The 13,310-nt window shown below is 34.4% G+C and overlaps 1 protein-coding gene across 1 annotated transcript; it reads left to right on the top strand.

The window, feature by feature from the left end:
• Positions 1-1,326: 1,326 nt before the first annotated feature.
• LOC120068467 (quillaic acid 3-O-glycosyltransferase CSL1-like) lies at positions 1,327-7,248 on the top strand. The gene is made up of 8 exons (XM_039020254.2): positions 1,327-1,947; positions 2,763-2,855; positions 4,681-4,803; positions 4,902-5,114; positions 5,209-5,308; positions 5,396-5,553; positions 6,077-6,424; positions 6,523-7,248. The coding sequence occupies exons 1-8, from the start codon at positions 1,342-1,344 to the stop codon at positions 6,994-6,996; spliced, it is 2,115 nt and encodes a 704-aa protein (XP_038876182.1). The 5' UTR covers positions 1,327-1,341; the 3' UTR covers positions 6,997-7,248.
• The last annotated feature ends 6,062 nt before the right edge of the window (positions 7,249-13,310 follow it).

Raw genomic sequence — 13,310 nt, 5'->3', positions numbered from 1 at the left:
AGATTAAAAAGAATAAAATGTCATTGATGTGATTTTTTTAATTTTAATTTTTATTATTTTTTCATAAATATCTATAGACATTAACATATTTTTTATACTTCTATTCATTTGTAAAATTGAGACTCAGACATCGATGTTTAAAACCTTTTACAATAATATTAATGTTGTACGTCTTCCAACTTTTACCGTTAACTAATTATTGTATTAATTTTTTTCTTTCATTTTTATAGAAAAGCTCTATAGGTGTGTTTTCCTTTTTTTTTTTTTTTTTTTTTCTGGTAAACAATTTTGAAGTCTAATGATTAAAAATAAAATAAAAACTAAGTATTTTTGTATAATTTAACCTAAATATTATACTCATCATCTCTTATCAAATAATAATGAATTAAAAGACCAAAGTTGGATGAAGCGTGAAATCCTGTTAGTTAGTCGGGGGTCATTGGATGAGTGCTCGGGACCATTTGGACATGCTCGTTTGGCTGGGTTTAAGTTCATTCTAAAAAAAAGTGTGGTAAATGTTCTTGAGGTTATAGCTATTTACGAGGGTTTGAATTGCGTTTGCTCTTCCAATGTACATAATATTTGAGTGGAGTCTCACCGTCTTGAAGTGGTCCATCTTTTCAAAGATGTTTTAGTGGATCTTTCAAAAGTATCTTTCTTCATTGAGGAAGCTATGTCAAAGGTAGAGTTGACAATGGGGTTGGGATAGGATGGAGGGGGGACTCCCCGTCCCCGTCCACGCAGGGGTATTTTCCCCCATCCCAGGCTTTTTACACACACGTATATATAAAATAAAAATTTAATGGAGGACGGGGTGGGGTTACCCTCCCTGTATCAGACCGGGGACCCGATTATGATTCCCAGTTTGACCTCCATCTCCGGTCAAACCGGGGATTTTCCGCCCCAGTTCCGATCCCACGGGAATTTTTGTCAACCCTAGTCAAAGGTGATCGAGTTAGGGTCTATTGTCTTTTTCTGTGTAGATGGTCAACAATTCCTCGGCAAACTTACTTGCATTCAAGGTGTTGTTCGAGTTAGATTAGTCTCTCTTGTTTTTCTCCTTATCCAGAGTGGTTTAACATGCTTGTGTCTAAGAATGTTATTTTGTAGTTATTATTTCTTGCTAAAATAAAATAATTAAGAGCAAAATGGATCGATTGAGGTTTGTTCTAGTTTTTTTCAATCGATCAAGATAAGTGAAAATAATTATCTCTATTAGTACGAGATTTTTTGTGTAGTTCCAAAAGCTCCGTTATGGTGACATTACCACAGTATTAATTATTGTGGAGACAGATGTAGTTTCTGCTGCATAAATTGTGTATAAAAAACAGAATTCAGAGCATGAATTTTCCGATACAGAAAATGACGTTTTTCTCCCTCCATACACTCACACTCCACCGCTGCACCATGGCTATCAACCGACTTCACATCCACCTCCACTTCACGGCAGTTCTCCTCCTTCTCTACTACCGGACCACCGCCCTCCACCGCCGCAACCACCACCTCCTCTGGTCTCTCCTCACCCTCGCTGAACTCTTGTTCGCCTTCGTCTGGCTCCTAGCCCAGTCCTTCCGATGGCGGCCGGTGTCCCGCTCGGTCTCGCCAGAGAATCTTCCCGGCGAGGCGGAGCTTCCGGGGGTGGACGTGTTCATCTGCACGGCGGATCCGGCGAAAGAGCCGACGGTGGAGGTGATGAACACAGTGTTGTCGTGTCTAGCTCTGGATTACCCGGCGGAGAAGCTGGCGGTGTATCTATCGGACGACGGTGGGTCTCCGGCGACGTATTTCGGAGTAAAAGAAGCGGGATGGTTCGCAAAGACATGGGTTCCGTTCTGTAGTGAATACGGAATTAATTCAATATGTCCAGAAGTTTATTTCTCTTCGTTGGCGGACGAAGACAGGATTTTTCGAGATCCGAAATTCGTAGCTCAGGAAAAAGAAATTAAGGTCACAATTTTTGCATGCCTGCTTTTTCATTTTTCATCATCTCACACGTTTGTTGAATCAACCTGTGTGATCAATTTTTTAAATTCTCAACGATAAATATTTCAAGTTGTTTTATATGAGATTAGAGTGCAATCCAAAAAGATGGACAAGTATTGGATTATCTCTCTAATGACAATCATTTGGTTTTTCAAAATTAAACTTTCTAATTCGACGATGGCTTATCCTTAACATAAGTACAGTCAATTTTTAAGGCTTTGAAAATCTTTTTCGTGAAAAAAGTAACATCCTAATGGTAGGTACATGACATCAGGTTATGGATAACTTACCGTCGGACTAGCTAGGTAGTTCATCCCTAGCGGATGTCACTTAAAACGATAATAGTACACTCTAACATAAGCATCATCATAAAGGCGGTCATGAAAGGATTGTCCGTATAAAAAACTCTAGAAAATAAGGTAAGTTTTGAATTTTAAAAAGAGAAATGATTATGCATCTTTTTTTTACCCATAAAAGAGAAATTAAAACAATTATTTTTTTAAAAAAAATATTTACCATCTAACAAATTTTATTGGACAACTATTTGAGTTGCGGCTAGGTAATATACAAATTTTCTCTCTTTAAGAAAATGTAGTTTTTAAACCTGTTGCATTTGTCTTTAGAATTTGGCTAATAATTTACGTATCTTTTGAGATGAAAGCTATTGTGAAGAAATTATAGGAAACTAAGGGTAAATCTTAAAAAAGAGAAGCCAAGGAATTCTCGAAAGGGTTAATTCATTGGATTGTAATAATTGTTTTGGTTGGTATTGTTAATAGAAAACATATGAAGCAATGAAGAAGGATTTGGAAAGATATGGAATGGAGAAAGATAAGAGTGACGTCGTTAAGGATCGTTCTGCTAGTGTGAAGGTACCTTCTATTGTGATTTATACATTTTGCATGAGACTACAAAAATTTACTTGCAACGACTTGTAATACAAAAATTAACATAGTTCAATTCACATATAACTGGTAATATTTTGGACTATAATAAATTCAAAATATTAATATAGTCCAAAATAATTGTCAATTATTTGGATTAAATGAAAAGAGATTTGTTTTTAAGAGAGAAATTGTTTGTGGATTATAACTAAATTATAGAGATCAAATATAAATTTGTAAATTTATAAGAATTAGATTAAAATTAAATTCAAAATATTAACGTAGTTCAATTTGCATACAACTTGTAATATCGACCTCAAAGTTAGATGTTTGAATTTCTTCGTCCAAATATTATAAGAAATTAAATTCGAAAGGTAAGAACATCACATTGAAACTTTTTAAGACTATAGATAGATATCAAATTATGACAAATAATGGTTGTAGAGGACAAAATTGGTGCATTGTGATTTGTTTATATTTTGGTTTTATTTTTGGAAATTTCATATTTTGGTTTTATTTAATTATATTGATTCGGAAGAAAAAGTAGCATTCATTTGTATCACTTAGTATTTTAGAATTTCACGAGAAAATTCAATTTAGATTCTCTATTAAGAATTTATTTTATAAATGTCTCTGAATAATTTTTATATGCATAGCACTCCTTTAATGGCAGGAATTATATTAATATATATTAGAGAGAAGCAATAGAAACAAATGCATATGTAGTAATAATTTTGAATTAATATGAATAGTTTTTTCCCCACATCTCTCTTGATCATTTTTCTTTCAACTTTGACAAGATTTTGAAAAAAAATAGCTATATTTAAGTGATTTCAGGTTGATTTTAAAGGAAATCAAGTAAAAATAGTTATAAATTATGAGAGAGTTAAAATTAATTTAATTATGAAATTTTAAAGTTTAAATTAGTATAACTATATGTTTAAGGGTATTTATGACTTGATTTTTTTCTCAATGTTTTTTTGAATAATCTAACAAAATAATAATAATAATAGTGCTAAAGTTTTGAGTATAGAAATAAGCTTTAGCACAACTCAAGCTGATGAGCTGAATTTAACTTTTTATCATTCCTTACATTATTTTTTAAAAGAAAAATCTCATATTTAATATGATTATCTAAAGATTAAAAATAAGTATAAGAATAACAAAATGAATTATGAATTAAAAAATGATCAATTCTTCAATAATACATGTGTATATATATAAATTGAGTATCTATTTTTTATATAGGAAAGTTGTGCAATAATTATTTCTCATTCGTATAGTTTTTTAATGTATAAGAACCCTAAACTAAAACCAAAATCAAAGCTTTTAATTACAAAATTTTAATACAATTTTGTAAGTTTTCCCCAAAAAAGGTAGTTAAACCAATTTTTTTCCTTTTTGTAAGAGTAAAAAATTAGAACATTTTAACTCGAGATTGATAATATAATTAACTAAGTTGATGTTGTTGCATAAACAAGTTTTTTTCTTAAATTTATTATTATTACTTTTATATTAAGAGTTCAAACTAATAAAAATACCACCAAAAAAAAAAAAAGAAAAAGTCAAACTTTTACCAAAATAAGTTAAATCACTTTTCACTCAATAACCTTAACAAAAACAAGCATAAACTTATTTCAATCATACAATTCATACCAAACTTCTCACAATCAATCACAAATTAACGAATAATTATGTCAAAACCCACAATTGTTTAACGAAAATTTTGTTCTAATGGGCAGTTTTTTTTTTTCTTTCTCCACTGAAATTTTGTCTTCTTTTCCCCAAACGAATTTTGCATTAACCATTGTAGATCATTCTCGACGGAAAAAACGACGGAAAAGGAGGATGCCGGCTGCCGTTGCGCGTCTATGTCTCTCGAGAGCGAAGACCGTCGGTTCCTCACCGGTACAAAGCCGGCAACATCAACAGCCTCGTGAGTTCCTTTTCCGGCCACTGTTCTGTAAAATTTAACTTTTAATCTTAACCTTCAATTTCTTCCCTGAAATTCCATCCATGTCGCGATTATTTCAGGTTCGGGTCTCCGGATTGATCAGCAATAACCCTTATCTTTTGGTCTTAGACTGTGATATGCACTGCAATGACCCAACATCAGTTAAGCAAGCAATGTGCTTCTATCTCGATTCTCCCTTTTCCAAATCTCTGGGATATGTCCAGTTCCCCCAAATTTTCTACAATCTCAGTAAGAATGATATCTATGACAACCAAGCTAGACCTGCTTTCAAGGTAAATGAACTCAACAACCCATTTGCTTTTATATGGAGTTTTTTGCAGATTAGATGTTTGTCATAATGCCATGTTTGTGAATTTTGGTTTTTAGACTAAGTGGATTGGAATGAATGGGCTAAGAGGGCCAGTGATGTCTGGAACTGGATATTTCTTGAGGAGGAAAGCGTTATTTGGGAGTCCTAATCAGGAAGGTAGATGAAAATTGTCTCTGTTTTGATTGACAACTTGCTGTTTCTGTTTCCTAATGCAGCTTTTGCTATGTTTCTTATGAATGCCAGAGAGGTTCTATGTGGAGCCACATAAAGTTTTTGGTCAATCTCAGAAGTTTATTGACTCAATGAAGATGGACAAGGAATATCCAATGGATGCGATGTTGAATGAAGCTGTAACTTTGGCCTCATGTTCTTATGAGGAAAACACTGAATGGGGCAAAAAGGTAAGTTTTCTTTTCTAACTTGTTATAACAGTTGGTTTAAGACATTTCAATATACTTTCAGCTTGAAAGTTGTGATGAATTAGAGGGAACGGAGATACAAACGTACTGAGGAAGATTGGATGCCCATTGAGGCTAAACATTACATATATATATAGCTAGGTTAAAGTCTACATGTACAATACCAATGGGTTTTAAGAGTGTTGTGAATAAAGACTAAAGAAAAAAAATAATATCCTAAATACATATCATTAAAGCAATAAATAACCATAAGAGCTTAATTGATAAATTAGTCTAACAAAAGTCCACTTAGTTGATAAATTAGTCTAACAAAAGTCCAGTTGTTAGTTTAACTGTGTATTAGGAGGAAATATGTTGGAATTTTTAATAATCACTTGTTAGGTCTAAACTTACGAGTAGTGAGGATAGTGTAACTTTTAGATCTAGCAGTAGTTTGAATATACAATTTGATCTATTTCTGAATGGTGAAAGTTGAAACTTGAAGTACATTCTTTGGATGGTTCAGATTGGGTTCTCATATGACTGTTTGCTGGAGAGCACCTTCACTGGGTATCTGCTGCAATGTAAAGGATGGACTTCTGCTTATCTATACCCGAAGCGACCGTGCTTCCTTGGTTCCAGCCCTGTCGACATGAAAGATGCCATAATTCAAATGCTAAAATGGAGCTCTGAGTTATTCCAAGTTGGTTTCTCTAAGTATAGTCCTCTCATATACGGCATCTCGAGAATGTCCATTCTCCAAAGCATGTCCTACGCCTATTTTGCATTCTCTTCTTTGCTTTCAGTTGCTTTTGTCTTGTATGGGGTAATTCCTCAGTGGGGCTTCTTGAAAGGCATCCCCTTGTACCCAAAGGTTAAAAACAAATCTCTCAATACTGGAAGCAAAAAATTAAACTACTTAATTAGAATCTTCCTGCTTAATTTTTACATCAGACTGTTTCGAATTTGCAGCTTTCAGATCCATGGTTTGCTGTGTTTGTTGCCATATTCATTTCTTCCATTGTCCAACACCTGATTGAGGTGTTCTCAAGCGGTGGAAACTTGAAGACATGGTGGAACGAGCTGAGAATCTGGATGGTGAAGTCAGTTTCTGCTTGCTTGTTCGGGGTAGTAGATGCCATAATGAAGATAACAGGACTGAAGAAGATGGAGTTGAACCTAACAAACAAGGCAATAGACAAAGAGAAGCTCAAAAAATACGAGAAGGGTATGTTTGATTTGCAAGGAGCTACAATACTAATGGCTCCTCTGTTTGTCATAGCTCTATGGAATATGATTTGCTTTGTTGGTGGGATGAGGAAGGTGGTGAAGAACAGGAATTTTGAGGAGATGTTTGGGCAGATGTTTCTGCTATCCTTTGCTTTGGTTCTGCATTACCCTGTTCTTGTAGGGGTAATGAAAAGGAAAGGAAAATCTCACCACTGAGCACTCTTGCACCATCTCTTCAAGTCTTTCTATGAGACTGTGCTAATAGAGAGAGATATTATATATTGGTAATATTAGTAATGGTATGGTGTAGTTAGCTAGGGAGTCTTTTATAAATAGAGACTTAGGGTGTAGGAAATGGAGTGATATTTTGAGTGAGTCAGCCCCATAGCTAGGGAGCTGGGGAATGAAATAGCAAATGTTTCGAATTTCAATATATTTAGTGATATATAATCTCTGTTGGTGTGTTAATCTATTATTCTTGACATTATTCTTGGCTGCTATAGTTTCTAATATGGGCATCAATGTCTATGAATACGCATCTTGTATTATTATAAATGTAAAAGAAGTTCTAAGTCACTAGTTGACATTGCCATCTGCTATAGTTTTTAATAAGGTTGTATTTCCGTAATTATTGCATTGAAACATGGTTATATGTATCTATGGAAACCTTATTTTGAAGGGATTTCGATCCCTAAATATTGGATCTAGTTTTCATTTGTTCCTTAAAATTTAAAATATTACACTTTTAGTTCTTTAAGTTTTTAGTAATTTTAATTAAGTTAATAAATTTTAAAATATTACAATTTTATCCTTAAAGTTTGAGTCTTGTTTTATTTTGGTTCTTAAGTTTTAAGATTTACGATTCTAACTTTGATTTTTGACTAAATATTTACTTTCAATCTATAGTGTTATGTCTATTAATTAATTTAAAATAATTATAAAATGAAATTTTAACTAATAGTGATGAAAAATAATGTAAAAGAATTATAATTCTTTTAACACACTACAACACATAATCATTTAATATAGTTTTATCAAAAGAGAAAAAAAGAGAAGAAAAATGGAGGGGAATAGATGTTTTGAGGATTTCTTTTATTTTGATTGGCAATTCTAACTAGCTAGTTTCTCCATTCTCTACCTACACTTTGTTTTGCATATAAGGGATTTTGTTACATTTATTATTTGTCGTCTAATTTATATACCCATTTTTACATGTCAGCAAATCAATTGTTGGATTGTCTGGAAAATTTTCTATCCTATAGTTCTACGCCACATCTACTTATTGTGTGTCATGCTTTTATAAATACAGTTTGGACTCACTTACATTAATATGGGGTATATAAGAATTTATGAAGACAATTTTATAGCGTGAACAAAAGGAGTATAGTAATACCGTAATACTAGAAAAATTCCCTTGATAGTTACTGGGGTAATAGGGAACTCCAAAATTTTGGGTACGATGATTGTCTCATAGTACCATGATTAACCCTATTTACCATATGTACCTCTCCGAAAATTTAACTTTCTTCGTACTAGAAGTCAAAGTCCCCACTACATTGATTATTTTGTCATGCTTGATTTCGTACTCGATTCTTTCCCCGATTGTCATTATATCAGGAAAGTTATTTGATGTGCTTCCAATCATTCTATCATAGCAGGGAGTCTTTAAGTATTAATAAACATAGCAACCAACTCCTTATCCGTTAGAGGAGGTTGTACTTCTGCAACAGTGTCTCTTCATCTCTGTGCATACTCTTTGAAGCTTTCTGTACTCTTTTTCTCCATCCTCTGCAAATCTAGACGGTTCGAAGCCATGTCTATATTGTGCTTGTATTGTATTAGGAAGGAATCTGCAAAGTTCTTCCATGTGCTAATATGAGCTCTATCCAATTGCATATACCACTGAGAAGTTGGCCCTATCAAGCTATCTTGGAAGTAGTGTATGAGTAACTTATCATCATGGACATATGCTGCCATCTTCCTACAATACATAATAATATGACTTTTTGGGCATGAGATTTTCTATCCCATTGGCTGACTCATTACTGGCTTAGAGGTTCGTCAAACTTTTCAAACTCTGGAACTTTAAATTTCGCTAGAAGAACACCTGGCACTAGGCAAAAATGAGTAGTATCTATGTTGCTGAATTTTTTTGTTCCTTCTATAGCTCTCAATCTTTTCTAGATTTTCATACTTTCCACTAGAAGAAGTTTTAGACTCTTCCTTTGTCAAACTTCTTCTCACTCTGGGATCATCTAGGTTAGGAATTATGATCGTAACTTTTAATGGATCTTCATTGACGAGTCGGAAGCCTTGTTCGCTAGCCAAAGGAATTGGCTCACTTTTGGTTGAGAAGGGAAAAGGAAACTGCTCAACAAGAATATTATAAAGAGGACTATAGGCAATGTACTTTGGGATAAATCCTTCAATTGGTGGATGTGATGGTAGATTTGTCGCAGTCGTAGTACTGAGTTGAGCTATTCTCCAATATATGAAGAATAGTTTCCATCTTTTTTTTTAATTCCTCGATATCTTTCCTGGTTTTTTTCCATTTTTGCATTTCGTTTCTCCATTTTCCTTAATTAATACCAAGTAACGTGAGTGCGGTTGATTCCTGGTGATCGAGTTATCTTATCTTTCTATTTCTTTATTAAGAAAAGAAAAAGAAAAGCAAAGAAAAAATAATTTAATGACATGACAAATTTTGAAAGCAATGTAGGAAAATATTCGATTAAGTGAATAAATAAAATGAATTACAAAAAAAAAAAAAGTTAATTAAAGAAGAAGTTCAATAAAATTGCCCCCAATATTCTAATCTAGTATGCAGCTTTCCCAAGAACTTGAACATTTCTTTGCCATTTGGTTGTGTGGTTGTGATGATCGATGTTATAACATGTGCTTCTTCTACTAGGTCGTCTGATTTCTTTGTAACTTTCCTGATTTCTATAAGCATATATTTTGTCTTGTTACATAAAGTCGCATTATCAAGTCTCAAAAGCTCGTAATCTTCTCTTAATCCATCATATTGTCCTTTTAAATACGTATGATCTCGCACTAACCCTTCAGCAACATCCTGATATTTGGTAAATCGAATGTTGAGGGACTGGATGGATTCCCTCAAGGTCATATTTTCCTTGTTAATTTCACATAGTTGTCATTCTCTTATATCAACTATTTGATGTAATGCATTGTTCTTTTCTTATAAATCTAGAATTTCTTTGTTTCTGAGATCAATTCTTTTTTCCAATTCTCTTACTAATTTATGGAGCAAGGATATATCAGATTGTAATTGTGAGATTCGATTATCCTGAGACTTTAGAGTTGTTTGTGTGACTTCCTTATCCTTTCTTAACTGACTTATTTTTCTATTCAAATCACAGGTTTTTGTATCCAATGCCGACAATTTTCTTTCTAAATTCCTCTGCTTTTCGACATTATCCTCTAACTCGCGTAGTTCTTTTTCAACTGTAGTGTCACACAACAAGCACTGATTCACTTTAGCCTATCGTTCATTTTCTTGAACTAATGATGCGTTCATCCTCTTTAATTCTTCCTCGCGCAATTCATATTTTATCGCTTGATTAGGAATGATTACTTCCTCTTGGGGACATATTTTAATGTTGGTAAATGGAGATGAATCCATAATCTTCACTTTATTCAAGTGCCATGTCTTATAATCTCCTATGGTGTCATCATGGAATTTACCGCTTTTAATTTTACTGATTTTCTTCCAAGTCTTTACAATTTGCTAAATCTTGCCTTCATAAAATTCTTTATTGTAAGAAAATTCCGCATTATTGAGCTCATGTGTTGCAGGGATGAAGTGGCTTATCCACATTTGACGTAACACTATCAAAGGAGTGTAGGATATATATCTTCATGGGCCTAAGAGAGGTAAATTTTGAAACTCACCGCATTTGTACATCATTGACCTGATGGACATCCATGGTGCCTTCCATACCACAACCTCTATTTTCAACTCAACAAAGAAAGCTTTCCAAACATTTTCTTCCAGAAATGTTGAACTCCAACCTGATTGTACAAACTCTAAGATAGGGTTTTGGAGTTTGTTCCATGATTTTGAAAATTTGACTTGAGGACGCTTAAATTATGGTGGGTACTTCACATGATTTAGAATCCAAACATATAGCAACGGAGCATAACTGATAAAATTTTTAGCCTTTTCTGTGCTGTAGTGGTTTAATGTTCAGAATGTCTCAGCCAATATCGGTATGATAGGATCCACTCATTCCTTTAACTTCAAAAACAATTTGACCACCCGTTCTTCGATTATCCTTTTATCTTCGGGAATAAGATTGTGTTGAAGACACCTAAGGCCAATAATGATAATCCCTTGTCCTCATATGCAAATCTCTGTTGAAGGGAAAGTATGTATTCCATAGGCAAGCACACACTCATCTCTTTCTTCTTCACATTTTTTTTTTCAATTTCATTTGTCTAGACTTTGCCTAAGAATGCTAACAATGCCCTTTTCATAGTAAGTAACTCAATGTAGGAATATACTTCTACTTTCTTCTGTGATGGTATTCTTAAAATGGATTGGCTCTTCAATAGTTGGAGTCATGTTTGAAGCATTGATAGGTTGGATCCCAATGTTGTATTAAAGTTTTTAACACAGAAATGTTAACTTCCACATAGAGAAGTTGGGCTATCTGACCATATTTGTTGATCAATCTTTCCTTTTTGGCTACGGTTAAACCTTCGCATGCTAGCTTCAAAGCATTCAACTGATTTTCAGGGAAACTAATGTCTTTAACCTTTGTGGTCTCACTAGATGCTAGACAGTCCCCATGAGTTCTTTGTGTGTGATAACGGGCAGAAATGCACGTTATTACAGTGCTAAGTTATTAAAAAATGCAGGATTACGATGATAAAAATATACAAGATTGCATCCAAAAGCATTAAGTTCACAATATTGCGGTCGTATGCGTCCATCGCATTAAAACAACTAACTTGTGTATTTTTGTGCAGAATATGAGTTGACACAAGGCAGAAAATGCCATCCAAAGAAATAAACGGCCGAGCGCATTAAGAGATTGCGTTAACGCAAGGCTATGCGATCATTTGCGCTCGCAATTATCTGCTTAAGAAGGTTGCCGTATAGAGACGACCCATCATGGTGGGTGCATCTGGGTGAAAAGCGTAATAAATCACGATGGGACAGAAAGCTGATGATGATCGATTCCAAATTAAGTTGACAAACCATTAACGAACTACTATAGCAAGTACATTCAACTTTTTGGTGACAAATATTCGGTGCATCAGATAGAGAATTAATGCCATCTCATTAGTGCAATCATAAAAGAGAAGAAGCCTTTCACTTCGAAGCTTTATAAATACTAGAGGCCACCTTCAGTGAAGGAGTTCACTCTGTTAGATAATTTTCCCTAGATAGAAGTAGCCTGGTTCATAGTTTTCTTTTACTTAGAAGGCGGAAGCGAGGGAAGTGAGATTGTACCGAGAGATCGTTCCGGTGAACTTGGAAGAGTGCCAGAAGCATCGAGACAAGAGAGAGGGTCAACCCCTGCGGAAGCAGGAACATCTTTTGAGCAGAATATAGTTAACAGTGTAAAAGCCTTGGGAAGCAAGGCATTGCTACTAGGCTCTCTATCCTTATCTTCCATTGTCATTTTGTACTCTTAACTGATTTATAGAAATGGAATTTACATCTTTATATCTGTTCACTCTCTGTATATTACGTATGAGTAGTTAAATCTGTCGAATGGGTTGAGAAGCACTTAGCTAGCATAACTGGGGATCTTCATTCTATGCAATTATCTTGTATTATGTATGCGTCATTCATCCATTAGAGATACTCGGGAGGGTAGTCTAAGGATAGAATCTTGGCTTGGAAAAGTCAGGTTAGAATCTAGGCTCGGGAGAGTCAGATTAGAAACATATAATCAAGAGATAGGAGCTTAGGACTAAGCATTGTTTGCTATTAACGCATTGCATGCATCCTAGAGATAGGTTATGATTGTATGTGGTCACCTTGTCCTTGTGTGCATCTTGCATCATTGCATAGGCAAGAAATAGAGACTTCAGAATAAGCTCTATAGACATTATCACATTCATCGCATGCGTCCTAGAATTAGGAACTACCGCATTTGCATTGGAAAATGATTTACTGTCGCATGAGTGTAGCATGATCGCATAGTTTGAATGCATTCTCAGGAAACGCTAGCTAAAGACTTTCTCAACTCGTTCCTCCGTATACTCAATGTATCTGTCGTATAATCAATCTTTTCTCAAATCCACCACATACTTTCCATACTTCAAACAACAAACCAACCAAACCATTAATTTATTTGTTACCGCAAAGTGATCTTAAAAATTACTACCGCATATTATTTTCCTTAATCCCCGAGTTCGACCCTGGACTCACCAGGAAACTCAGTAGGATTTATACTTGGGTTCTGCTGAGAAAACTTGTTGCACAACGCATTTTCTACCACCGCAATTCCTTTCATTATTTTGCCGCATGAAATAACGCATCAAGTCTTTGGCGC

Source organism: Benincasa hispida, chromosome 12 (assembly GCF_027475165.1).
Source record: "Benincasa hispida cultivar pf3 chromosome 12, pf3_genome.v1.1, whole genome shotgun sequence".
Lineage (NCBI taxonomy): Eukaryota > Viridiplantae > Streptophyta > Magnoliopsida > Cucurbitales > Cucurbitaceae > Benincasa > Benincasa hispida.
This window is presented reverse-complemented; position numbering and strand designations above follow the sequence as displayed.